Source organism: Strix aluco, chromosome 16, assembly GCF_031877795.1.
Source record: "Strix aluco isolate bStrAlu1 chromosome 16, bStrAlu1.hap1, whole genome shotgun sequence".
NCBI classification, from domain to species: Eukaryota; Metazoa; Chordata; class Aves; order Strigiformes; family Strigidae; genus Strix; species Strix aluco.
In genome coordinates this window covers 21,462,958-21,490,012 of record NC_133946.1, presented here as the reverse complement: position 1 = coordinate 21,490,012, position 27,055 = coordinate 21,462,958, and the positions used below count along the sequence as shown (strand labels likewise).

Genomic DNA, 27,055 nt, shown 5'->3' with positions numbered 1-27,055 from the left:
ACAGGACCCCCCCAATATCTCCCCCAGAAACCGCCCCCAGGAGCCCATTAGACACCCCCCCCCCCGGACACTAATAACCTCCTCAACTCCCCCAGGACCCCAATAACACCCCCCAAGCACCAAGAACCTCCCCCAGACCCAAATACCTCCCTCAAGACACCCCCAGGACCCCAATATCTCCCCCAGAACCCCCTCCAGGATGTCCCCAATCCCCCACCTCGGACACCAATATCTCCCTCAAGACCCCCCCCGAAGGACCCCAATAACCCCCCCAAACCCCTCCAGGACCCCCAATCACCCACGACGCCATTACACTCCCTCTAGGACCCAAATAATCCCACCCCCAGCACCCCAATGACCCCCACAACTCCCACAGAACCCCAATAACACCCCCCCCAAGAACCCCCCCAGGTCCCCAATCCCCCCTCACGGCACAGGCAGGAGTGTGGGCAGGTGCTGGGGGGGGACAACGTGCTGGAGCCCCTCCGGGGATCCCCCTGGCCCCCACAGGGCCTACTTCCTGCCGACAGTCTGCCAGGGCTCCATGGTCTGCAGTGAGGTGGCCTAGGCAGGAGGTCCTCCAGCTCTCTGGGGTCTGCACTGAGGGATGTTCCAGGCAGAGGTTTGGTTCACCCAGCAAGTGGGAATTCCTCCTTTTAAAACACTCGCTTTGTTCTGGATGGCTGAAGGAATTTTTCTCCTGCAAAGGTGGCACCAGAACCAGCCCCAGCCCCAGCCCCATCACTAGAGGTGGTGTCCCTGGCCTAGCAGTGGGTGAGTGCAGGGGCTGGGGCCGATTTCCCTGGAGGGGGTGGTGGGATCGCCGGGGAAGGGAAAGCTTTGGTCTAAACACCCTAACTTTTTCATGGTTCTGATTTTTTTTTCCAAATAAGGTTTGTTGTCACAGTTCAGGCTGTTCAGACGTTCTGATGTGTGACTGTGCTTGTCCTTTTAGCTTGAACTTGGTGGGTTTTGCTGTCTGTAAGGGTCTGTTGTGTCTGCGGGGTTTATCTGTCAGGTTACCCCAGGGAAGTGAATTTTAGCCCTTTATTTTTACTACAAGTGTGAAAGCAGTGACGCATTTAATATTTTCTGCTCTGTGTGGTGATTTGGGCTGGGTGGGTTCAGTCTGATGAAACCCCTCAGAGTGGTGCTTCAGAGGGTGCCAGTCACCAGAGCCAAGAGGTGCTCATCAGAAACCGGCATTAAGCCCGAGGGCGAGAGCTGGCCCAAGCGGGCTCCTGCCTTCTGGCTGTGGGACAGTTTTTCCCAGCTCGGAGGTGCTGGGAGAGATGTGGGGGGGTGAGCAGGGGGGTGTGCTGGAGCCCAGCCCCTTTGCAGAGCCCTGCTGCTCCTCTGGCTTTCTGGACAAAGTTCAGTTTCTGAGCTGAGCTTCTAATTTGCACCTTTCCCAAAAGACAAATCCTGTTTGTTTCAAGTTGGAACGACCTGCTCCGCTTTCAGAAAAGTATCTCTTGACATCTACAGGCAGAGCAGAATGAAGAAGTAATTGAAAAGTAATTAAAGGACAAGTTTCTGTGTGCTGGGATCCTGGGAGTGCTTCTGGTTGGGAAATCCGGCAGCACCACTTGCTCTGAGCCTGCAAACAGCCGGCAGAGCTCCTGCCGTGGGTGGCACTGCTTCAGCCTCCCCCGTCAGCTGCTCCTTCACCTCCACCTCTCTGCTCTGCACCAGCTCTGCATAAAATAGTCGCTTTTCACTGCATGTGGCTGTGGATTGCTGTAAACGTGATGTAACCAGTTGCCACCGTGTTTCTTTTCAAGCTTGTCCCGCCCGATGTGCTGTCAGTCTGCAGATCGTCACCTCGTTCCTAGGTGAGTGTTGGGGCTTCTCCTGGGGTCTCCTGTGCATCTGCTTAAATGTTGACAAAATGCCTGTGTGGAAATAGAATTAATCATCAGAATAATTGATAAGGAAGAATTAATCAAGATTTAAACAAAATAAGTCTCCTGTCCAGAACACTTGTGTAGTTCATCTTGCCTGTTTTTCCTTCCTGTCACCTTCAAGCTCCTGTTCAGTTCTGCTGTGCCCTGCATCTCTGCTCGTTCTCATCCCCATTTCATGTAGCCAGGCAGACTGACTTCCTCCTCCTCCTTTTCCCTGGTTTTGTCCCTGTGAAATCTATTTTCTGTAACTGCCTGGTCTTTGTGGAAACACATTTAGAAACTGCTCTCGCAGGTTCCCCCCTTTCAGGAGGTGCCTGTGGCTGCAGGGATGCCGTGTGAAGCAGGTGGGACAGGGCTGGCGTCTGCTCCGGGTCGGGGTTTGCACCCCTCGGGTGCTGCGGAGAGGCAGGGTGCTGCGGGCTCTCGGTGGTCGCTCAGGTTCGGAGCAGAACGTGGTCTTTGGGGAAAACGTGAGTTTTCCTGAAGTGACTCCCTGTCCCTAAGGCTGGCTGGCTGGCGGCCTGCAGCTGGCGTGTGCCCTGTGCCGGGGAGCTGGCCGGGGGGCTGTCAGGGGAGTGGAGAGGTCTGACAGCACCTTCCTGGGGCGCTGGCTGGGACAGGCTGGGGAGGGCTTGAGCTTTGTGTGTGGTGGTCAGGGGAGGCCATGCAGCAGGTGGAGCTGGCTCGTCTGATCGACCTTTTGAGGCAATTCCTGTTGTTGTTTTACGTTTTAGGACAGTTAACTGAAATCTTGTTTTATAAGTTATTGCTGATCGATATGAAAAATGCAACACCTCAGAATGGCAGTACTCAGAGGGGGGCTGCATCTGGATCCAGGGGATGCTCCTCTGTCCTTAGAACTTAAGGAAGGAAGCTTGCAGGTGTCAGTAGTGCTGCTGCTGAGGGGATTGGGTTTTCCAGAGCTGGGGAGCAGATTCTTACCCTGTCTATACTGCGTCTGCACTGTGAAAGCTTGTGCACAGTAATGCCTTGCTGTCTGTGCCTTCTGTTTCAGAGCTCTGCTGTCAGTTCTTTAATACCCTGCTCTGGTTACTGTTGTCATGGTCCTGTTTTCCTTCATCCTTCACTGACCTTGCTGAGCAGCAGGCATCTGAAGGTGGTGATGAAAATGTGATGGATCAGGAGAGGCAGCAGCACCACTGGCAGTGAGAGAGTTTGTCAGGTGTTCAGTGTCACAGGAGAAGCAGCTGAGAGGTTTCAGAATGGTGATCTGTTTGAAGAGGGGTCACACAGGGTCACCAGGACACCATGAAGTTTAATTTTGTGTTATAAAGGGATTTTCCACTCTAAACCTCGGGCAAGTAGCAGTTATTTCTTGGTATATTAAAAGCAGTTAGAATTTCCTCTACTACTTCTGTCATTCCCAGGTGTTGAAGTGGCAGCTGACAACCCCAGAGGTCTCGCTTCTGTCTCACCACCTTCCACCTCACACCAGCTGTTCCTGTGTGGTTCGGCTGTGTGCATTGCTGAAGTGCCTGCACACATTCCTCTCTATCCCATTGTTTCCTACAGGAAAAATGGAATTGGGAACAGTCGCACTTGGGGGATTCAATCCTGGGCAGGCAATGGGATGTGCCTGAAACTGTAGTTTGACTGTGTGGGGAATTATTGCAGAACCAGAGTGTAGGGTTGGGGAGTCAAAATGTTTCAGCAGCAATGAAGAGAGAAGTATGCAAAGGTTTGAGCTGCCAGCCTGCACACACTGGGTGTGCATGTACTCGAATGCACGGCTGCATTGCCCCAGGCTGCAGAGGTTATTGTGTAGAAAAACCCTTGGTTAGTGGAATAATTCTCTGTTGGAATAAATCTGCATCTGGGCAGTGGAATGGGATATTTACCCTGTGACACAGAGGTACCTCTCGGGCAAAGCCAAATACTAAGAGATTTTTTTTAATGAATGTTCATTTTCATTCTGATTTCATGCAGCCTGAACTGTTTTGTCGAATCCTGACTGTTCTCCCCAGCTGTCCATCACCCACTCTCATGTTTTGATGGCTCGTGTCACAGACAGCCTGGTAAAAAGATCTTGGTTATTTTCTCTTTCCTTTTTTTCCCCTTTGAGAAGTCTCATGGACTTTTTGCAGCTGTCCTGACTCTCCTCCCCTGTCCTCCCTGCAGCAGTGTGGCAGTTAGAGCTGCCCCCCCCGGGAGGAGGTGTGCTCTGCTGGCTGTTAAAGAGTTGGCAGCGCTGTGCTCTGTGCTCATCTCCAAAGCTTCTCTGTTCCCCCTAGGCAGTGGATTTTAGTGTTCTGCCATTCCGAGTACAGTAACATCTGTACAGATACAAAACCTCTAGTTCATGGATTGGGTTCGTGAAGCCCTGATTCTTTTAATCTCCTTCGGAAGCTCTATTGCCCCACATTTTCTCTCTCCCCTCTTCTCTGTCAAACTGTTTCACAGCTGGCCTTCTTCCCCAGGCTTTGCCTCGTCCCCTGGTCAGACTCGAGCTGTTCAGTTCCTGCAGGCCCAGCGGCTGTTGGAGGATCTGAGCTGGTCAGAGACAGCAGGGCCTGATCTCTAAAGGAAGCAGATTTTGTGGTCTGACTCTGATCTTGCTGAAGCTGCTTTTGTCACCCTTTCAGAAACCAACGGAGGACTGAATCAGAGCTGGCGGTTTGCTGAAGGTACCAAATGCTGGGTGTGTGGGTGGGCTGACCTGGCTGGTTTGGTTGTTTTGAGGTCCCTGTACTCTCTGCACCAGCTGCTAATAAGGTGTTTTCTGTCGGCAGGGCTGGTGGCCCATCGGTCTGTGTTCTCAGAGATGAGCCCACAGGAGTCCCTCGCTGGGGCTTGGCTGCAGAGAGCTCTGTGGTGTCTTGACAGTGTTTGACATTTCCCAGACAATGCTTAAACCTGCCAGTTGACGCTGTTTAACACTCTCCTCTGTCAGAGCCTTCCAGCGGGGCCTATCAACTCTGGCCTTCCCTTCAAAGAACTGTTACCAAAAGCTGCTGTATCTTTGTCACTTGCCAGATGCCACCAATGAATCTCTACTTTTGTTGCTTTGGGCTTTTACATGTTGCCTTTAATTAGGATGTGTGCTCGTCTGTCCAGGGGCTGGTGGGCAGCTCTCTGGTGACCAAATCCCAGAGAAAAGAAGGGGGTTTACTGTATTACCTCTTGTACTTGAAGGAACAATCCTTTAGCCCAGGTGTCTTTGGACGTGTCTTTTGGGAGGGGGATACCAGGCCTCCAAATCCAGCAGTTTGTCAGTTTATTCTTTGTCCTGTTTGTGTTTCGCTTCTGGCCCTTAATCTGCAGAGACAAATTGGGGCTGCACAGAGGTTCAGGGCAGGGTCACCTGTTCCTCCAGGACAGGATCTGCTGATTCAGCTCAGTATTTTAAGCAAGATGGAGCCGAATGAATCCTCCTTGTAGCAAGAGCTGGTAGCCAGGATGGATGAGGAGTTCATTCACAGTTACTGAAGCACTGAAGGAAATTCGATTTGTACATTTAAAATTGCTTTCTTAACCAGTGTTTAGCATCTTGGGGTCTCAAGGGTTAAAATACCCCTGGCACCTTGGATCAATCTATGGGGATATAAAAGTGCTCTAGATTAAACAGGCAAATGAGTTAAACAGCACTTAGCTGATTCCCTGGCTGTGAACAATCCAGCCAACCCTGTGCTGAAGACATCTGGGGCTCGTCTGCTGTTTGTAGTGGAGGTTTCGGACCCTTTCTCAAAGATGTCACCGGTCTGTAAGTTACGGCTTTACTGACCAGAAGGTAGGAGGCACTTTGGGAGTGGCCCCTTGTGATGGAGACTGGAGACCTCTGCTCTTCTGTCCTGGACGTCAGGCAGTGGCTTTCACACTGGTCCCATCTCTCAGCTCAGCTCTGCTTTCTGTCCTTAGGATACAGCTTTGATTTGCCAGGGCTGAGTGAACTGGGACATCCCCTACTGCAGATCTGCACGAGACATACCCCTCTAGCAAGGTACAGGACAACCTTACAAATACAGAAAGCTGAACCTCCCACTAATTACTCAATGGGAATGCAGCAGGCAGAGCTTTTTGTCTAGATTGCATCCGTGCTGCTGTTAGCTTCAGGAACCCAGTGCTTCCAGCCCTGCATCTTCCTCCCCGTTCTCCCCCATGCCCTGGGCAGATCTCTGTTTCAGGGTTGGCCCTGCTGTTCCATGAGCTGTGCCCTCTAGGTGTGGTTATCAAGTGTTAGGACAGACTTTGGGTGTTGCGCTGTGTTATTGCAGTGGTTGTGTCAGTCAGATGTGGACAAGTCCCAAGTGCAGATGTGAGGTGACAAGTGCCCGTTATTTGGCCCTGACTGCAGGAAGAACTGAACCCCTTCAGCCTTCTCAGTCTGGGTGGAGATGAGTGATGGAAAGCAGTTGCATACTTTCAAGGGATCAGTGAAAGGAGGATGCTTTGCTCTGCTCCCTCAACTAAAATGCTCTGCTGGCAAGCAGCAGCTCTGGGTTTGCCTTGATTTTTGCAGTGACTGCTTGTTGTGTTTAATCTGCTGCGCTGTTATAAGCAGTCTCCCTGCGAGCGAGAAACTTGTGAGTGGCTGAGCTGAGATTTCCAGGTTCCTGATCAGAGGAAAGGCTGTCCCAGCCACATTGGAGTTGGGTTCCTGACTGCATCCCGATAGAAAAGATTATTCATCCAGTGGGAAAAAAAACCCAAGCCAGAACTGCTGTTTTATCGAGTGTTTGACATACCTTAGCTGAGCAGATCTTGGCACTCAGTACGAGTTCCAGCTCTGCTTTTCTGAGCCCATGAGCTGGGCTCACTTACAGCTGGCCTGACTCTCAGGAATGCTGCCTGCTTTCTGACTTTTCCTGGCCCGTGGGCCTTGGGGGCTTCAGGAACCCTTTTCCTCCTTTCCTTTTCATTATTTACCACATGCTCTATCAGGTTGTAATAGCACAGTTAAGCTTTGGCATGAGGAAATTATGTTCCTCTTGCCACTGGCCTGGCTGGAGCCTCAGTGCCAGTGGTGCATGGCCAGGTAGTCTGGGTCTGCATCTGTGCCCGCATGTTGGGGGTCATTCTGACCCAGCTCATTGAGGCTGAGTCATGAGAGGGTCAGAACTACCAGAACAACAGTGGGTTCGTGGTTTTTAACAGGGGTGTTGTTACACATCATCTGCTGTAAACAAGTGTGCGGAAGAGACCCAGGTGTGAAGCACGAGGCTTTGCTGGAAAAACAGCTTGTGTGGTTGTGTGTACGGAACTGTGCTTTGTGCCCCTTGAGAAGGTGAAGCACTGAGTCATTTCTGACTTGTCTTTGGCCTGTAATTTTGGGAAGTGAGGCTTTGGGTCTAGAGGGGTGTTCTGCAGGGCTCTTGGATATCTGTCTCGGTCTGTTTCCCTAACGGACTGGTTTACATTATCTTACAGCCAACGAAGATTGATTATGGTAGAAACCAGGCAATTTCCTTTTGACTTTCATAATATATTCTTATGATAATCTCGTGGCCTCTCATCTAATAGTTCTGAAAAGCTGGTTGATGTCTATCACTGGATGGGTTACAGACCAAAACTGTTCATTTGGGTGCTTGGAAGACTTGTGTGTAGCTCCCACTCTGGCAGAAGGCAGGTGGAGAAGGGGCAAACAGGCACTTTCCCACGCAGCTCTGCAGTTAGCACTGACTTCTGCTGGCTATGAGCTTGCACGTCGTCTTTGGCAACATGGTCTTCCTTGGAAGACTAATCCAGGTGGGGAGTTGTTTCCTTGGTTTCTGTGTTCAGCACCTGCAGCACAACAGGGTGGCTGCAGGTTGAAGATCCTGAGTTACAGAAACTTAATCAAAGCTGTTTTGCGAGCGTGGTGCTAGGAAGGCAGTTTCCTTCTAAAGTCTTTTTCTGCAAGTCAAACGTTCGGGATTTTCTCCGGCAGAGGGAGCTTGGTTTGATTGATGAACACATGTACACGCTTGCATTTCCTGTCCTATTTGTAGTTCACAAGAGTGTACGGCGCGCATCAAAATAAACATCAGTGCTGGCAGCTGGTTTGCTCCTGCCTGTTTCAATCGGAGCGTAACTCCCTGCACCACCATTTCCTGACTGATGCGCTGACATTTCCAAAGGTGCGTATCTAGGGAGATGCCTCTGGGCATTTGAAACAAGCTGGCAGCTCCCAGGAGAGCGCCGCTGCTGTGTTTGGATACAGGCGTGCAGCTGTTTTCCCTGAAATCCTCCTCGCCCTGTTTCTGGTTGGGCTTGGGGGGCTCCCCCGGCTGGGCGGGTTGCAGCTGCCGTAGCCACGGTGATGGGAAGGAGAGCGGGGATCTCCCCTGCCCGCCCTGCCTTCGGCTGCTCCGGAGAGCTTGGTAACTGATTATGACTTCATAAATGATCATGACTGTTCCGTGCCCCGGCGACGGTAACCGGGCACAGGGAGCTCGGCTATACCTGTGGTCACAGCCCGGGCTGTCTCCAGTGCGCGAGGAGCTGCGATGGCTGCCACACACGCGGCGGGGCTGAAGGGCCGAGGCAGGAGCACCAGCTCCATGCAGGGCCGGAAGGCAAAGCTCAGCCAGCACGCCCAGGAGCTGCGCACCATCATCGCCTCGCAAGGTGCTGCCCCTTGGGTTTGGCGGGGACGGCCCAGGGCGGGCGGGGGGCTCTCGGTGCCCCCCTCGTCCTGCATGGTACCAACAGCACCTTCGTGTCCTCCAGAGCAAGAGAAGAAGGCTACCCTGCAGTTCTGCGAGGAAGAGCTCCACCGTAAGAGAGAGCTTCTCGCACACCTGCGTGAGGCGGTGAGGGACGTCCGTGCCCCGAGCGGCGTCCAGAAGGTACCGGCATGTCCCGCCTGCTGTGCCCCTGCCTGTGCTGGCCCTGCAGAGCCAGCTCCCCCACCGCTCCTCTCCAGGAGCAGGCAGCACCGGGCAGCCAGAGAATGTGACCGTCCCCAGGTGGGGAGCTCCCTGAGCAGATCCTTGGCCCCAGCACAGCTCCTGGCCGTCCCAGCCTGCATGTCCCCAGGGCTGCCCGGCTTCCTGCAGGCTCCAGCTGCGTCCCTGGGAGAGAGAAGCTGTCTCTGCCCTTCCCTGCCTGTCCCCAGGTTATGACCTGGCTGTAAGGCCGTGGGGACAAGGGGCGCTGGCCCCACGGAGCTGCCTTTCCCCGGGGCCCTCTTGCAGGGACAGGGCGGTGCCACCGCTCTCTGCCAGCAGCCACATCTGGGGCACCAATTGATGGATTTTATTGGTGCCCAGCCCCAGGTCTGCACTATGCAGAGCCCCTAAGCCCGACCCAGCGCTGCCCTCAGCACGTGCCCACCTCCGCCTTAGCCCAACCAGCCCCCTAGAGCAAAGCTCTCCCAGAGCCCGTCCTGCCAAGGGAGCGACGATATCCCGGAGCAACGTCCCGACATCTGTGGCTCTACCTCCGGGGCAGTTTTCCAGACAGGACCCTTCTCCTGCGAGAAGGTGCCCAGCGAGCCCTGCCTCCAGCCTGGCCAACGCTCCCATGTCCATCCAGGTGGCCCAGGAGAAGCTCCAGGCCGAAATCTATGCCCGGGTTAACACCTGCAACATGCTGCTGTACCAAGTAAGGCAGCGGAGCCGAGCCCGGGACGAGCTGCAGAGGCGGCTGCAGTGGCTGCAGGCTGTCGAGAAGCAGGACAAGCAGCACCAGGAGCAGCTGCAGGTACCCAGGGCCCCTTCCTGGGGTGGCAGCACCCATGGGGGGCCTTCATCCAAGCGCTGCACCCCCCGGGTGGGTTCCAGGCTCGGCACGCGGGGTCACCCCGTGTCCCCCCTCCCGTCTCTGCCCCAGGTGGTTCGCCAGCTGGAGAACAGCATCGAGAAGATGCTCATGAAAGTCCACGCTGGACAGAAGGTGACCGCCCTGTACCTGGAGGTGCGGGATGCCCTGAGAAAGGTGAGCTGCTCCTCACTGTGCCATCCTCCCACCTGCTCCCCCTGCCAAGGCAACAAGGTGTCCAAGGGGCTGCTCTGGTGGGATGCCCTGCTGCATCAGCCAGGTCCTCCTGCTCCCCTCCACCCCCTGTCACAGTGCAGGGGACCCCTGGGGCTCAGTGGGGTGAGGTGCTGTGACTCCCTGTGTCCCAGGAGCTGGCCCACCTGCCTCCGCACCTGGACCTCCTGTGTGGGACAGCCGAGCTGTACGATGGGGAGCTGGAAGACGTGGAGCTCATGGCTGCGGATGCCCTCAGAGCTGCTGCTGCAACCAAGGTGAGATGGTCCGGGGCACCTTGGGGCCCTTTCCCATACTCCAGAGCCCACAGACGGCACCATGTGCCCTGGCTGGGGAGTCTTCCTGCAACAGAGACTCAGCTGGGCTTGCCCACAGCACCCACATGCCTCCAGAGCTCCTCCTGGGTCTCACTCTTGGGCCAGACTGCCCTGGGGCTGGGGACAGCCTGCCTGAAGCACCAGCCACGGTGAAGGCAACGTGCACATCACGCTCCCATCCTCCAGCCCTCCTGGCCCACTCTCCTTCCCAGCCTGGTTAGGTGGTGTGGGGGGGTTGTCCTTTTTGACACTGGTCACCCCAGAAGCTCAGCTGGCTCCCAAAGGTCCATTCCGGCTTTGGCAGTCACTTCTCCCTTCTCTGATACGCTGCAGGAGGACCTGAAGAAGGTGCAAACCCAGCTGCGGGCGGACAGAGAGTTCAGGTACCGCTCCCAGGCTGCGCAGGAGGGGCACGTGGAGGAAGGCAGGGAAAGGCATCTGAGAGAGGTGAGCTGCGGGGACCCGGCACAGGCAGGGTTGTGGGCAGGTGACAGGCACCAGTGCCGAGCTCCCCGTGGGTGGGGGGCCTGCTGGGCCAGCTCCCCCAGGGTGCCAGCAGCTCGGGGGTGACACTGAACGTTCTTGCAGCAAGCCGGGCACAACCTCGCCACGGACTTCTCGAACCTGCACCTTCAGGACCCTCTTGCGGGTGAGTGCCTGGCGGGGTGCACGGGGGTGGGACGTGGGCACAGCTGCAGGCAGCATTCCCTGACGCTTCCCTCCCACCCCAGGCACCCAACTGGAGGTCACCAAGTCCCAGATAGAGCACGAGGCCCGGGTCGCCACAAAGATGGAGAAGGCCAAGGCTGCGGTGCCATGCTCCCACCTCTGGGTAACGTAAAAACCCATCTCCGTTAAAACGCAGGGCTGCGCCAGCCCTGGGGAGCCGAGACCTTTGTGTCCTTGCGGGGTTCTCTGCTCTCCTCTGCCCCTGCAGCCCCCCAGACCCCCTCTTGTGCAGGCAGGGATGGAGCTGCTTTTCTCCATGCCATGAACCTGCAGCAGTCCGTGGTGCAGAAACCTCCCCGAGGCCACGGCCCGGCTCCTGTACCCTCCAGGAGTGCCACGGGCTGAGTCCTTGTGCTCTCCCCTGTCCAGGGCATGGCTGGCAGGTTCCTGGCACAGCAGAAGTCCTCGGCGGAGCTGGAGCAGTATCTCCAGCAGTGCAAGGAGAAGGAGCAGGCACTGAAGGACACGCTGAGGAAGCTGGAGCTGGAGCACGCTGAGCTGAAGTTTCGCCAGCCCCCCAACACCCACAGGTGCTGCTGGCCTTGGGACAGTCGTGCCAACTGGGCTACCACCCTTGGAGGAGGGACATGGGCATCCTGGGTGTCCCAACAGGGCGCCCCTTCCTCCGTCCCACTGCAGCCACCCACCCCTCCTGCTCTGGGAGGATTTCTGAGCAGAGTGCTCCCCCAGCGCTGGTCCTGGCAGAGCACCCAAAGCTCCCACTGTGGGTGGCAGCAGGAGGACCCTTGCTCCTTGCCTGGCATGGGGAGTGGGACCAGCAGCGTGGGGTTGGGTTGCAGGCAACATCTCTGCTCTGCAGGCGGTGCGGGGGGCGAGACGAGCAGTTTTGGCAACAGATGTGGGGTGTCTCTGCACCCCTATGCAGTTGTATGGATGTGAATGTGTTTGGCTGCAGGAAGCTGGAGGAGGAGCTGAGGAGAAAGTTGCAGCAGGAGGAGGCTCGGCGGGAGCAGATGCGAGCCCAGATGCTGAGGGACGAGGATCTGCTGTTCCAGATTGAAAATGCCACCAACAACCTTGTTGTCCTTCTGCGTGGCATCACTGTGCCCGGCCAGGTACCCGTGCGGTGCGGGGGTGACCACGGCTCCAGCCAGTGCTTGGGGGTGCAGCGTGGTGACGCTTGGTGCGGCCACTGTCACCCCAAGAGGCTCTTCTTCCCACCAAGGGGGTTGTTCTCTCTCTGATTCCAGGACTCTTCTGCCAAGGCCCAGGGGGTGCACGAGAAGCTCCAGCACTGTAGGCAGAGGCTGCAGTACCTGGTGCAGCGTGTGGACAGCCTGCCTCGCAACAGCCACAGCCTCGATGAGGACGACAAGGTGCGTGCGTGGGGGCTCCATCCCTGCGGTGGTCTTTGGGGACCCACACAGGGCTCTCCCAGGTGGCCATCCCAGCTGTCCTCCCAGCTGGGAGGATGGAGGTGGCCCCAGGGAAGAGCTGTGGAGCAGCTCAGCCCCAAGTGGCACTGGATGCTGTGGGGTGTCCCCCACAGGGGGACATGGAGGTGGAGCACCCCTGGGCTTGGAACACCCCCCTCCCCTTCAGCACTTAACCCAGAGTGTCTTTCACAGGCTTTTGTGAAGGTCAGAAACCTCCTGGAGAAGACGATGGCGGAGGATCCCCAGAACCTGAAGATTTCCTTGGAGGAGACAGAGAGTAAGAGAGCACAGCAGGGACACTTCCCCCAGCGACTGTCCCAGCCCCTGTCCATGGGGACTTCTGAGCGCCCCACTGTCCCAGCAGACCCCGATCCAGGAGTTGCCTCCAGACCTTGTCTCCAAGGCTTTGAGCACGGGGGGTGGCTTTAGGTGGGGATGTGGGAGAACGATGGCAACCGGTGGGGTGGTAAGCACTGAGCCCCAGCAGAAACAAGGAGAGATGCTGCGGGGCAAGGAGGGGGCCCTCGTCTTCAAAGTCCCCTTCGCTGGCTGTGAAGAAGAACTAGTGCTTGGCTCTGCCTGGGGCCTCCTCTGATTAGATGCTCTTGGAGCAGACAAGGAGCTTTTGGCAGCTCACCGCCCTTTTATACCAAAGCGGAGGTGAACCCACCGCCCCACAGCACCAGACCTTCATGGGAAGCCCCAGCAGTGTTGGGGATGGACCCCAGCAGTGGCATCCCCAGGTCCTGCAGGTCACCCTGGGATGCTGGGCTGGAAGAGCCCGTCAGCAGTGCCTGTGCCCAAGGGCCTGGCACGGGGCTCTCTGGGATGCCACCAGCCCTCCAAAACGGGCCAGATCTCCCCGGGGACACGGGCACAGCGGAGGTGGCCCCGCAGACCCTCCCCAGCCTGCTCCTCTCTGCTCTCTCCTCCAGACCCCCCTGCTTTTGATGATCAAGACCACGACCTTGTCCTCACCCGGGAAGACATCAAGAAGCAGGGGCTGCGCCTGATAGAAACCAGCAAGAAACATGGCAAGAAGTAGCGGTTGCTCTACGCACAGGAGCTCTGGATGCCTCCGACCACTCCTTCTGCTTTGGATGCCCCCGACCACCCATTGTACCCTTTTTCTTAATACAGCAAGTGTTCTTAGGCTTAATACAGCAGGTCTTTGTCATTTCTCCCAAGCCTACAGTAGAGCTGGACCGGGAGCTCCTCGGTCACTTCTGTCAGCCAGAACGCAGCAGGGTCAACCCCTGAGGGGTGCTGAGCTGGGTTTGGAGGCAGCCCCATCCCCCTGCCCCTCGCCCGCCCAGCTGCTCTCCCCGCAGAGGTGGGGATGGGCTGGGCCGGGCTCAGCTTTCCCAGACAGAGCAGAGCTGGGGGCAGGCTGGCTTTCTCCCCCTTGGTCCTTCCTGGGACCTCTGCCCCCCCAGACAGCTCTAGGAGCCCCGTGGGCTGGTGTCTGCCCGAGGCAGCTCTGGGGAAACGTGGGGCAGGGGCTGAGGCCTGGACAGGTACTGGATCTCAGGGCGGGGGGGCGTCTTCGTGTGCGTGCGTGGGAGTGGAAGGGCAGAGCCTGCCTTGGAAAGGGAGAGCCGAAGCGGAGGTGAAGCCCCTCGCCTGGGCTGTCTGACCTGGCATGGACCCTTCGTGCCTCTTCCCTCCCCTGCTCCCTGTACACACATTGTGCGACTCGTCCCCCTGAAATCTGAGCGAGCGTCGGGGACAACCTCTGGGCTGCAGGGAGGTGCCTGGAGGGAAGGGCTGACCCAAGGTTCCCCAGGCCAGCAGAGGATGCTGCAGCAAGCCTTTGGCTCCAGGATGGGATCCCCAGCCCTGTCGATGGCTCACAGACACCCAACCGTGGAGGCCGCAGCGTCTCCTCTGCAAAGGCAGAGAACCGGGGACGCTGCTGGTTCCCAAGTGCAGCCAACGCTGAGGGCTGCTGCCAGGGACCTGTGGTCCCAGCTGGAGGCCCCCGAGAGTGGCACCTCCTCCAGCTCCCCAGGGGCCATCAGCATCAGAGTGAGCTTTCCCTGCCCTTCCGACTTGGTCCCTGTGCTTCGTGCTGACACCACCACGGGGGCAAGGAACAGCTCTTTCTGCCAAGCCTCTCGGCAGACTGGCAGGTCACCCCAAATGTTCGTGGTGGGTTTTGTGTGACTGCAGGTGCGGGGATGACAACCCAAAGTTTGTAAACAAGAGTCCCGTGTTGGCGAGGGGGCGGCAGGTCACACCATGCGTCGTCCCCCCTGTTATAGACTATCTTGCCAAAATGATGCAAGTTAGGACAAATTAAATTTCAATTATTTATTTTAGCAAGCAGCAGTAAGCAAAACAGCGCTGGGCGGCCGGGGAGTCCCTGCTCCACCAACGGCGCGCACTCACTTCCCGAGGGTCTGTCTTTTTTATATCCTCCGCCTTCCGGTATCGGGTCTCTCTGAGAGGTGTACCCTGCGTCTGCGCACTTTGCAGCTAGGGGGTCGCTCCATCCGGGTCTTCCTCATGTCACCAGCTTCTCGTATTTCCTGCTTTCCTGAGAGTGGCTCACAAAGCTTTTGTTTATATCTTACAGAATATAGACACTACCCCCCTTTTTTTTTTTCCTTTTTTTTTTTCTTCTTCTTCTCCCCTTTGTCTTTCTCCCCTTTGTCCTTCTTCCCTTTCTCCCTCTTTTCAGTCTTTTGCATAGTAGGAGTCCTTGCTTCAGCATTTCAACTTAGATAAGCACTTGCAGTCAGTTAGTCGTTACACAGTGTAATAGTTAAGATTAAGCTTAGACCTACATAATTTATGGAATAACATGTCACGAGCTCCCAGTATCTTCAATGGAATTTGATGAACAAACAGTTTACTGTCTATCACAACCCCCACCAGCGGTGCAGCCCCCATGTCCCCAAGGACACTCAGGTGAGGATCCAGGAGCGGGCAGCATCCGCCTGACGAGCTCCGCCTGTCTCCCGTAGGAACACGAGAGTACAGCCCGCCGGAGTGGGTCTGCTACCACCGCTACCACGGGCGTTCACAACAGTCTGGTCTCTGGCCATCCTGCTCTATGACATGGTCTGCGGGGACGTCCCCTTCGAGCAGGATGAGGACATCATCAGGGGACAGCTCTTCTTCCGCCAGCCGATCTCCCTCGGTGGGTCCCCGGCTTCGTGGCGGGCAGCAGGTTTGGGAGATGGCACCGGGTGCACGAGCATCCCTGCTCTTACGGCTGTGGAGGAGGGTGATCTCCCGTGTTTAGCTGGGGGAGGTGGCACATGAGGAGGGTGATCTCCCGGGGTTAGCGGGGGGAGGTGGCACGTGTCCTGCCATCCTGCTCTCCTCCAAAACAGCTCCTGGATCGGGAGGTTTGGGGGTAGCTCCGAGCACACCCAGCATGTTCTGGGCACTGCGGACGGTGGTGGAAGGTGGACAGGAGCCTTCTCTGACCGGCCGTGTCTGGTTTCTCTCCCCAGAGTGCCAGGATCTCATTGGGTCGTGTTTGTCCTCGCAGCCTTCAGACAGACCATATCTGGAGGACATTTTCAACCACTCCTGGCTGTGAGATACTCACCTGCCCTAGGAGATGGCAGAGACCCCACCTGGACAGTTTGGCCCGGGACCCTGGCACATAACAGCTCCAGGCATCTCCTGGCCATAAGAAGCAGAGAAGACCAGGCTTCCTCACCACCGTAGCACCGAGCAGGGATAATCGGGAACACGCACATCCTGTCCCGAAGCTGGGCTGGAGACTGATCTTCCAAGTGCTGGTGGCCACCATCCAACCCAGCTGTCCTGGGCTCCATCTGAATGACCCTGTGTCATTTGCTGGTCTTGCCAGTAATTTTTTTTTTTTTTTGGTTTTGGTTCTGTTATTGGTGGAGAGAGGAGACATTATTGCAAACCATCTGGTTTTGGTGGCTCCCAAACATCTCCCTGACCACCTGAATTCGGGATGGCGAGAGGATCAGAGACCTTATTGCAAGAGAAGCTTCAACGGGGGAAAAACAGTGGCCGAATGGCTGCCGCCTCCGCTGTCACCGTGCTCAAGTGCCTTCAGCTGAGATCTGGGCTGTGCTGGAGGAAATACTTGAATTTCCCTACACTGCTGCTTTTCCAAGACTCGCCTGGGTATAGACTTCCTCTTCCCCTTTCAAAAAGAAAACGGGTCAGAAGACACCTGGGAGCCAAGCAGACAATCCCTCACCTCCTGTGCCTCCACCTCGCCTGGATTTTCTGGGTTTCTTTGCTTCCCGGTGCCCTCACGAATGCACAAACAGTGCAAACCAACAGAGCTGTAAATGTGTTCAGTTATACAGGAGCAAAGTTTGATGTACAGTTGTTAATAGTGACAATGTTTTACCTTTTTTTCTTTTTTCCAGTTTTTGTTTCCAATTTATTTTCATGGATTTGTTTATTAAAGAAAGAGTTCTAGCCAGCAGGATAACTTATTTATTTATTTATAATTCCCGTGGGTTTCCAACCCACGCTTGCTCCCACAGCTGCTGCCCCCCCCGGTTTTCTGTTCGGGCCTTCCCTCCGTGTCTGCCCCGTGTCCATCCCCACCCGCAGTGTTTCTGGCTGGCGGGGTGCGGAGCGGCTGCCTGCTCCCCAGCTCTCTCTGTACAGAGTTCTGGTTGCTCTTGTTCCCTTGCCAGGTGTTTTGGTTTTCCCCGCGGGTGTCTTGTTTGGGGCTGGGGAGGGGGGAGCTGCTCTGGGCTGTCTGCGCTGTTTATATGTTTTAGCTGGCGGGTTTTTTCTTAATAGTTCATATTGTACAGGGAAATTCAGAAATCTTATATTTTTTTAATGCAGTTTTAAATAAAAACAAACCACTTGACGTGATGGAGACATCCCTTTACTGCGGGGCGGGATGAACGATGCTGCGAGCGTGCCGGGTACCGGTGGCCACACCGTGGCATGGCTACTGCGGGGCTACTGTGGGGACCGCCCGTTTGTCTCCAGCTGAGACTAACCCCAAAGGCTCGCTGAGCCACATCAGCCAGGACCAGCCAGCGACAGCCCCACAGGGAAGGCTGGACCCATCCCTCGGTGGGGTGTTTCCAGGGCTGACAGCTCCTGGCAGGTCTGGGAGGGATCGAAGGGCTGTGGAGCCCTTTGCATTTCCGTTCACCCGCAGGCTGGTGCAGAGCGTGTGCTGGCGACGGCGAGGGAACAACCATCAAAGCGACCTTGTGAAAGGCCGGGTGTTGTCAGCCACATTGATTTTCAGTCAGGCAGATCCTGTTGCTCCGGCGCTGTTGGCGCGGAGCGAGTGTTGGGTGCCGGGGGTGAAGAAAGCCACCGGCGGGCTGTGCCCACCTCCAGCTCGGCTGCGGCAAACACGGAGCGAGAGGAAGTTGATCTTGGGATTACGAGAAGTCGGTCGCTGTCAGTCAGCGGCGGTAACGCTTCGCTCGAGCTTTTACCCTCCAACCTGTCAAACCCCACTTCCCAGCTCTGCGGTGCTCTGGGGGGTGTTGGTTTTGTTTTTTGTTTCCACTTGGGATTTTTTTTTTTTAATTAGTGTGCTGAATTTTGAAGCCCTGTTCCTGCTTGACCTCATGGCGCACCTGCTGCGCTGCGCACGCAGGGCTGTGTCTACCCCAAGGAAGGGGCACGTTTCCCCTTCTGCAGGTTAATTTGCAAGTCCCCAGATCTCAGACAACAGGACCATCCTTTCCTTTTCTTGCCTCAGGGCTTTATTGCTTAAACCCCCCCCCCCCGTGCCCAGGCAGCAGTCCCTCTCCCTGGCTCACCCCGGGCTTGCCAGCACCGCTGTCCGAGCCGGGGGGCTGCTGTGCGAGGGAATGGGGGGTCCTGGAGCCACGTCCCAGCCTCGTGGGGTGACCTGGTGTGCTGTGTCACTGCTGTGCCTCCGTCTTCAGCAGAAAGCCTTAACTCTGTTTCTTTGTTTTGCTTTTTTGTTTTTTTTTTTTTTTTAAACTCAGCTGGATCTTTCATCTCCTCAGGGCTGCTACAAGCAGGAAGCGCAGCTCCACACGCCTTGAAAGTTTAGGCCTGTTTTGAGACGTGGTTTGTATTCAACCTCCTCTCTCACTCACTTTTCCCCCCGGACCATCAGGGAAGCTGCTCTTACACAAAGCAAACCTCCCTGCCACGCTGCCTGCTACCGCGAGGAGCCTGAGCCCCTTGGGTGGCCGCTGTCCCCTTCGGCACCACCGAAACGCTCTGGCGGCTGCCCCGGCTGCGGGCTGAGCTCAGCCCCCCACCGCCCATAAACGCTGGCTGACTGCTGCGGTGTTCCTTAGAAAACTCGCCGCAGAAAGGCTGAGCAGGTCGGGCGCGGGGCTGGGGCACTGGTAGTCACTTTGTTTCCACCTGTTGCTGATGGTTTTGTCCCTGCCAGGCTTGTGCTGCAGGAGGGGAACGGTGCCATCGTGTCCCCCGGCAAGATCCCTCTGCCTGGGTACTGTTTTGTCGTGCCAGGGTGACGGGGTGTATCCAAGGTTTGGGTGTTGGGAAAGGATCGGTGCGTGTTTGATCCCCGTGCACCCGCCTTCCTGTGCAGTAACGCCTTCACGGGGCTGAGAGCCACCAGAGTCATGTCCCAGACCTCTGCCACGGGGACAGGACCACGGTAGGTGTGACGGGAGACCTGAAGATGGGCAGCCGATGCCCGTTGCTCCCCTCCACATCATGGCATTGTGGCACAGGGGCTGGGGGAAAGGAAAAGGCCTTTTCACCCCTCATTTCTCCTCGACAGGGAGATGTTCGCTGCCCTTTGGGGCTGTCAGCTGTGATAGGAGAGGATGAAGAGGCAGGAGTTTTCCAGCAGGAAGTGATTTGGAGCCAGCATCGCACTCCCACCTCTATTTCACAACTTTTTATTGCTCCCCGCTGTCAGCAGGGGAAGGACCCACATTTCAGAAAGCAGAAAAAAACGATGAAGCAGGAGCAGGATGAGATTTCAGACTGTTGGACCTCCCGTTCTGGGAGCACCAGAGTCCCATGGATGGCTGAGGACTCGCAAAGGGCCAGCACTCATCACACCTGTGGCTTCCTGTACCCATCCATCCCCAGCAAAGGTGCTTGGTGATGCAGAGAGGCTGCCAGGGCAGCCTGCAGTCACAGCGACAGCGAGGGTTGTGTTTTGCACATCCCTGTCTGGGAATGAGAGATGAGCAACAGCCAAACCCCTGCCACGGCTGGAACAACGCAGATGAGCACCGAGGAGAAAAACCCCCTGGGGAGCGGGGGCCGGGCTCGCCGCAGGGACCCCCAGAGCTGGAGACTCAGAGGTGGCATCTCACCCCACGTCCTGCCGCAAGGAGAGCATCCAGCTGCCCCCGAGGCGGTGTCTGAAACCCTTTGGCCCTTCTCAGCACAGTGAGGCACAGGAGCTATTTTAAACACCTGCCTTAGGATGGGGTGAATTATCAGCAAACCAGGTGTCCCACGGCTCCGCCCCCCAGTAATGAATCCCAGTGGAAGTCGGTCTCCAAAGGCTTTTTGCCGATGGCCTGTGTGGCAACAGCACCACCTCCACAGGGCAGGTGGGGAAACTGAGGCACGGAGCCCCAACCTGCTGGAGATCTTTTGCAGTGGAGCTTGGGCTCACCTGCCTTTCCCTGCCCTAGCCCTCCTTAGGCTGGGACCAGCCGCAGAGGAGCTCCCAGCCTTAAACCCCTGATGGCCCCACATCCCCCAGGCAGGGGATTTAGTGCTCCAGGAGTCGAGACTAAAGCCCTGCACCCCCCTCAGCATGAACCCGGGGTGAAACCTGTCCCTTCCCAGCCCTCCTCTGAAAAACAAACCCTGTGCTGTGACAGTGGGGGCGGCCAGGTGCTGGTGTCAGGCACCTGTAGCCCCGCTCCAGACCAGAGTCTCATGTGTTGGGGTTTACACCGACCTTCCTGAGAGTGGGATCTGCGCTAACCCTGCCTGCGTGACACGTCGAAACTGCATCACTCGGCCTGAGAGGTGGTGGGGGTTTTAGTGAGGAAAAAACCACTTTATTCACTGTAAAACAGACAAACAAACAAACAACAACTGCAAAACCTTTCCAGCGTGTAAAGTTGAGTCAAATTTAGCAGCTTCAGCTAAGGAAACATATTTTTTAAAGGAATAATCAATGTGATTCTTTCATCCTTTTCCAAGCTTTTGGTCCCCTTTCTCCAGGGTAATATTTCTGTGTCCTTAATCACTGTGTTTATTACAGTTAGGAGGGGGTTAAGCAACCCAAACATGGAACAGCTGCTCCTGTTTCACATTGAAGCAGCTGCTGCAGTGACCCTGCAGTGACACCCCGGCACGCGTGTGCATCTCAACGGCTGCAGGGACGGAGATCTCACCCCGCTGCAGAAGCTGTGAGAAAAACAGAGCAGCAAAATGTCATTTCAGGTCAACCCCTGCCAAAAGTCTTCCTCTTGCCCCAGCTCCCCGAAACGTGCAGGCAGGGCCGGGCCCCCGGCACACACGCGTGGCCTCGTAAGCCATCAGCACCCACCCCAAAGGAAACCGTCCCCGTGCTGCCACCCGCGCGGCACGGGTGTGCCACGACAGCCGTGATCTCGGTGCCAGGCTACTACTCGTAGTAATCACTCGCTGTAGCGTCCCTATGTGTGCACATGAGTGTGTGTAGATCCCCCCAAACACATAAATTTGGCTCAGTTGGGCCCAGGTTGGCTCCTGCCGTCACCAGCTGAGACCTGACGGCAATCGAAGCACAGCTGAGGATGCCGAGGACTTGGATTTCAGCCCTTTTCCCCCATCCTCTGGGGGGGGTTTCTCTCCTTTTGGGGAGAGGAGCAGGATGAGGGCAGCGTGGAGACAATGAGCCCCCTTCCCTTGCCAGTGTGGAGGGGTCACTCTCCTGCTGCTCTAGCAGGGTGTTTCCAAACAAAGTCTTCAATAAAGCCAATAAATGAAGCACGAGAAGATGGAGTGTGACTGGCCATGACTCCAGGACAGACGGACAGACTCTCTGGCGTGCTCAGCCTCCCGCTGACACTGAGGGCTCCCGCTCTGATGCAGGATGGTTCTATCTCTCAAAGTCTGCAGCTGTGTTACGGGATAAAGTGATTTGCAATAACCCTGTTTGTCACACCTTGCAGCCCACAGGTTTTTAACTCTGGTGGAAGGAACAGTGTTTCCACCCAGGATGAACCAGCACCTTTCTGGAAACTTTGCTAGTCCAACACTGCACCCCTGACCAGGAGGGCAGTGATCTCCCTGCAGCTGGGTACCTTGAAATGCTCTATTGTGTGTCAGTTCTTAAGTTTCTCTTCTCTGCTTCAGCTTTGACATGGGAAAAGGAACTGACTCTTCTCTCTCAGTTTTCATTCTCATTCAAAATCAAAAGCTGTCAGAGATCCCGGGCTCGTTGCCACGGTCTTGGGCTCACTCTGCCCCCCGAAATATCTCCCTGTACCCCGAGAGCAGCCGATGGTGAAGGAAGGAGCAGGAACAGGTTGGGTCAGGGCAAAGCACCCAGGGGCCAGGCCAGGCCCTGTGGTGAGGCGCCAGCAACAAGCCTGTGCTGCCCTTTGCTGTCAGCCCTGTCCACCCAAAACAGGCTGGTTTTGCAGAAATGCACCTGCTTTTTAATTTTTCATCCCTTTTTTGAGTGCTTCCAATCCTCCTGTGTCCTGAAAGGCTCTCCAAGCCTCTCCCTGAATGCTTGGCAGGAGCCATGATCCTGCCAAGCTGGGACCTGACCCTGAGGGGATGGCAAGAGCCACCCTGGCCAGGAGGCTGAGCTGGGGGGGGTAATTATCCCTTTTCCGATGACCCCCCCCACCTGCGACACCCCAAGGGACAGCCAGCTCCCCTCCTGCCATTGCCCTGCCCTTTGCAAACAGGGGAAGCTGAGGCATCTCCTCAGGACCTGACTCCTGTGGGGCAAGGCCCTGCCGGTGGCCTGACCGTGTGAGGCGGGTGCTAATTCAGCAGGGCCATCGCACATTTCCCTCAGGAGCAGGACGTCCCCATGTCCCCACAGCCCAGGGACACTGGTGACAGCAGACCCTGTCCCTCTCTGCCCACACCCGGCACCATTAAGGCCCAGTGGCTGCTGGCCACCCCTGTGGTGAGGTTTCTCCTCAGGGCACGAGAGGGATGGCAGCACCCTGCTGGCTGGCAGGGTCCCAGTCCCATGTCACCTGGGAAGTTTGGGGGGGGTTCTGACATCTGTGGGGTTTTTTTCCCAGTTTATCCCCATTTATTCAGGAAGTGACTGCTTGTGCCTCATGGTATGTCCAGCAGAGACATCACATCACAGAAGTGGTCAACTGGGCTGGGCCACAACCCTTCAACTGGCTTGAGAAGTCTGTGATGATTGTGAAACCAGTCAGTGCCCCAAGCCCAGAGCTGGCTGCCAGCGGGGAAAACACCTTCCAGCTCATCAGCCTGTACAGAGCATGGGGTGACACATGGCCAGGGACTGACTGTAGGACATGGTGGCCAGCGGGTAACACTCGCAGACTGCACGAGATCCAAGGAAATGGAGCTGAGCCGTGCAGTCCTGAGCAGAGGTGGTCCGTCCCCCGTCAGGAAGCTGGCCAGCAGCCCGGGCGGGTTGATGGAAGCACAGCACATCTCCGAGCTGCTCAAATCCACCAGAAATACATCGGGCTGTGGCGACGCTGGTGTCACCACCAGCACAGTGACGCTGTTCCCAAGCACAGCCCCTGCACAGACACTGAGAGAGAGGAGGAAGAGGCACCTGGAATCAGGCACTTTCCCAACCCCAGCAGCAGAAGCTCTCCTGGTGACGTGTTTTTCCCATTCCCCTTTCTCCATCAGTGTCCTTGGTCTGTCTTGTCCCCTCCTGTCAGAAAGGGCACCTCTGAGAGAGGGAATATTTGTGACAGAAAGCGTTACCAGAGGGAAAGCAGTGTTTGCATACACCAGGCTGTATTGGGTACCCTGAACAAGAGGCCTTACTCAGAGTTGCTTAAATTTTATGTGCTTGCTACCCCTGGGAGAGAATGTATTGTTTACCGGGAACCATCGGCCACAAAACTTCTTCTCATGGCCCCCTGCAGGCCCCACAAAGGCTTCTCATCACCCCCAAGGACACAGGGGACATTTATTGTCCATGCAAGTGTTTCTCATCAAATACAAGGACAGATTGGACACATCAGACAGGTCAGGCTGTCCTTCAAACAGTCAGCAAGGAACTTCTAGTAAGGAGCTACCGTCCTTGGAGAGGAGAAACACCCTGGAACATGGAAGCTCATTAAAATTGTTTTACTTAAATCAGTTTAAGAACCTGCCCGGACACAGACCCTCACCCTTTGAACTGGCGCAGACAATTAAAACCCCACTGTCACTTTAAATCAGAGCGAGCACGTCACTCCCCACTGAGGGGTACAAGCGATAAGTAATTAACCAATACTCACTGCAGTAAAGGTGTAACCATGTAGTCTGGGGTGTATGAACACTCCGAAGTTCTTTTGTGCCGAGTGCTTGACCTGCGGACTCTTCCCCTGCGCGGGATAAAGCAGTATCTCCTCTCCAAACTCACCTTGGTCTCCAGAGTCTTTATTTCAGGTGTCACACTCCCGTGCAGGGCTCCACACTCAGTGCGAGAAGAGCAGCGGGGTCTTGGCGAGGCTGCTCCTCGGAGCGCGCCTTTCCCCCGAGCAGAGGAGTCGCCCCAGGGAGGTCCCTGTCCCCGCCTCTGGAATAAAGAGGGAACAGCCTGTGCTCAGGCTTCAGCAGCACGGCCGCTGCGCCTCAAGTTATTCCCAGGACGCTCTGCACAGGCGGGAAAGGTTTCTCCGTTTGCTGTCGGCGGGAGAAAGGCACCTCAGTGAGGGAGAGATTTAAATCTCAGCCCACGGCCGAGGAGAGGGAGCAGCACCAGCACCCCCAGCTGTGTGTCTGGCCAGGCAGGAGCTCCCGGCACTCCCTGAGTTGCTGCGGGGGGTGTCCAGCTCCTTACCGCGTCCCGGGATGGGCCCTGCAGGAACGGCACGGACAGAGCAGCGGCAGGACAAACGGACAGCTCGGAGGGGTCCAAATCTGGAAATGCGGAAACTTCAGATTCCAGACATTTTTAATTCAACATCCTGGCATTTCAAAATACAGCACTTTCAAATTCAGACTGCCGACATTCCAAAACCCGGACAGATCAGATTTAGAATTCAGAAAATTCAAATCTAAAGTTCAGAGATTTCCAAATTTTGAAAGTCAGAAATTTCAGATTTCAGAAATGTCCAATTCAAGATGCGGACATTTCAAAATTTGTCATTTTCAAATTCAAGATTCCAACATTCCATAACCCAGACATTTCAAATTTGGAATTTGGAAAATTCAAATCTAAAGTTCTGAGGTTTCCAAATTTCCAAATTCAGAAATTTCAAATGTGTCCTGGCACCCCCACACCCCCCAGACTCCCCCAGGACCCCCAGACCCTCCAGACCCCTCCACAACCCCCCCAGAACCCCCAGACCCCCCTTAGAACCCCTCCTGGCACCCCTAGAACACTCCCAGGATCCCTAGAGCCCCCCCAGACCCCTGCCATCACCCCCAGACCCCTCCAGGACCACCCCCAGCACCCCCAGGACACCCCCAGCACCCCCTGAGGATTCCCAGAGACCCCCAGACCCCCCGTGGTACCCCAAGACCCCCCCCCAGAACCCCCTGGCACCTCCAGACCCCCCCAGGCCCCGCCCCAGCTCACCCTGACCAGGGCGACCATGCACTGCCCCTCCTCCCGCAGCTGCTCCTGCCGCCGCCCCTCGGCCTCCTGAGAAGGGGTGAGGGCGAGGGGGGGGTCAGTCGCCCCCCCAAAGGCCGGGGGGTGTTGGGGGGATGCAGGGGGGTTCGGGGGGGCAGGGAACCCCCCCAGAGCGGTGACAGACATCACAGACGCACCCCGAGCCCTGGTTGCAGAAGGTGCAGTGGGGTCACTACCAGCTCTGCAGTAAAAAAGAGGTGGGGGGGTCAGGGCTTGGGGTCACCCCCAAAACTCGGGGACCCCTCCCGGAAGGGCGGGGACCCCCCAAACTGACCTGGGGGCTGGGGGGGCCATTGGCGAGATGGGGAGCAGTCGCAGACCCCGCAGAGGACGCTGGGGCCGGGGTTCAGGAAGGTGCGGGAGGCGCAGGCACAGCCCCCACCTCGCTGCTGGTGTTGGGGGGCAGCTCCAGAGTCGGGGGGGCCCCTATAGCGCTGGAGAGGAAGAAAAGAGGGTGAGGGACCCTATAGATCCCCGTAATCCCCCATAGGGGATCGGGGGGGTTGGGGGGGCTGTACCCTGGGGTCCCCCCATGGGGCTGGCTGGGGGGTCCGCCTGGAGGAGGTAGGGGGCGGGGGGACACTCTCAGGATCTATAGGGGCTCTATAGGGGCCCTACAGACCCACACGTGACCCCAGGAGCCCCCCCCAGGCCCTCCAGCCCCTCTACAGACCCTCCAGCCCCTAGGGACCCCCCAGCACCCCCTATGGCCCCCCCAACCCTACAGATGCCCCATAGAGCACTCACAGCCCCTACAGAGCCCCCCTATAGCACCCCCAGCCCCTACAGAGCCCCTCTACAGCCCCCCCAGCCCCTATAGAGCCCCCCCCAGCCCCGTACCTGTGGGCCTTCCCCATCTGTTATTGGCAGCGAATCAGCCACCAGCAGCCCCTGGGGGCAGGAAGAGGAGCCGCTCCCAGTTCACAGCAGTACAGACCAGTATGAACCAGTGACACCCCCACTCCGCCCCTCCCTGTACATCCCTGGGCACCCCCAGTATAGCTCAGTGCCCCACCCACCCCTCCCAGTGCAGCCCAACCTCCTCCCAGTCCCTCCCAGTATAGCTGTGTGCTCTCCCCAGTCCCTCCCAGTTCCCCCCAGTCCCTCCCAGTCCCCGCTCACTTCAGCCCCCCCACCAGGATGTCAGTGAAGAACTGGGGTTTCGGTGCTGGTTCTTGGGGGGAGGGCAGGGGGAGAGTCAGAGTCCTCCCAGTGCATCCCAGTACATCAAAGTGTCCCTCAGTACGTCCCACTGCCCCTCCCAGTACTCCCCAGTATGGCCCAGTGCCCTGCAGTATGTCCCAGTAACCCTCTCAGTTAGCAAAATACTGGGATGCTAGAGAGGGAAATTGGGGTTCTGTGGGGTATATATTGGGGTGATACGGGAGGATTGGGGTCCTTGAGGTTTTGGGGTCCTGCGGGTTTTGGGGTACCTGCACGGCGTCGACGGTGCCGCAGCAGACGGGGTTCCCGAAGTGGACGGTGTGGCAGTGCCGGGGGGGCCAGGCTGCAGCAGGTTCCAGCCGTACTTCTCCAGGGTGCTGAGCGCCGTCCGCAGCCCCCCCAAACCCTGTGGCTGCCCCCCGGCACCTGGGGGGGGACAGGGAGGGTCGGGGGAGCCCCCAAACCCCCACCGCACCCCCACATCCCCCCACTCCCCCTCCCACCGCCTCCCACACCTCATTCCCCTGTATTTTGAGTGCCCCCCTCCATTTTGGGTGCCCCCTCGTAATTTTGGGTGTCCCCCTCCTGCATTTTGGGCCCCCCCTCCACCACACCAGGCACAGGCTGTCACACAGCAGCTGGGCCCCGTCCAGGTGCTGACACTTGTCTCGAGGGGGTCGGGGGACCCCCAAAATCGGGCTCAGCTCAGCCAGCGTCGCCTCCCCGGGGTCCTGGGTCAGAGCCACCTCCAGTGCCACACGCAGCGCCCCGAGATTGGGCGGGGGGGCCCCTCGCTGCCCCCCAGGGTTCGGGGGGACCCCCCCTGGGTCGGGGCGTGCCCCCTCGGAGCGGTCCGCGATGGGGGGGCACCCCTGGGAGGACCCCGTGGTGTGGGGGGAGCCCTCAGGATCT

At 57.1% G+C, this 27,055-nt stretch overlaps 1 protein-coding gene across 3 annotated transcripts; it reads left to right on the top strand.

Annotated features, from left to right (window-relative positions):
* Nucleotides 1–1,812: 1,812 nt before the first annotated feature.
* Nucleotides 1,813–13,505, top strand: LOC141930855 (coiled-coil domain-containing protein 183-like). Of its 3 annotated transcripts, none has more exons than XM_074842261.1 (14): nt 1,813–1,835; nt 7,853–8,471; nt 8,574–8,692; nt 9,381–9,548; nt 9,678–9,782; nt 9,974–10,096; nt 10,490–10,603; nt 10,745–10,805; nt 10,888–10,988; nt 11,255–11,415; nt 11,802–11,961; nt 12,097–12,222; nt 12,475–12,559; nt 13,218–13,505. In XM_074842261.1, exons 2-14 carry the CDS (start codon nt 8,351–8,353, stop codon nt 13,325–13,327), a joined length of 1,554 nt encoding a protein of 517 aa, XP_074698362.1. In that variant the 5' UTR covers nt 1,813–1,835; nt 7,853–8,350; the 3' UTR covers nt 13,328–13,505. The 3 variants fall into 3 exon arrangements, with proteins under 3 accessions (XP_074698362.1, XP_074698363.1, XP_074698361.1); XM_074842262.1 differs by lacking the exon at nt 1,813–1,835 and adding an exon at nt 4,508–4,552 and having other exon boundaries at nt 7,853–7,981; XM_074842260.1 differs by lacking the exon at nt 1,813–1,835 and adding an exon at nt 4,508–4,552.
* Nucleotides 13,506–27,055: the final 13,550 nt, after the last annotated feature.

What these genes read in the sequence shown, in the direction of transcription:
- LOC141930855 (XM_074842261.1), top strand. Translation starts at nt 8,351, where the DNA reads ATGGCTGCCACACACGCGGCGGGGCTGAAGGGCCGAGGCAGGAGCACC. An exon ending in CCCCGAGCGGCGTCCAGAAG is followed by an intron (nt 8,693 to 9,380) that starts GTACCGGCATGT and finishes ATGTCCATCCAG; the next exon opens with GTGGCCCAGGAGAAGCTCCA. An exon ending in TTCCTTGGAGGAGACAGAGA is followed by an intron (nt 12,560 to 13,217) that starts GTAAGAGAGCAC and finishes TCTCTCCTCCAG; the next exon opens with ACCCCCCTGCTTTTGATGAT.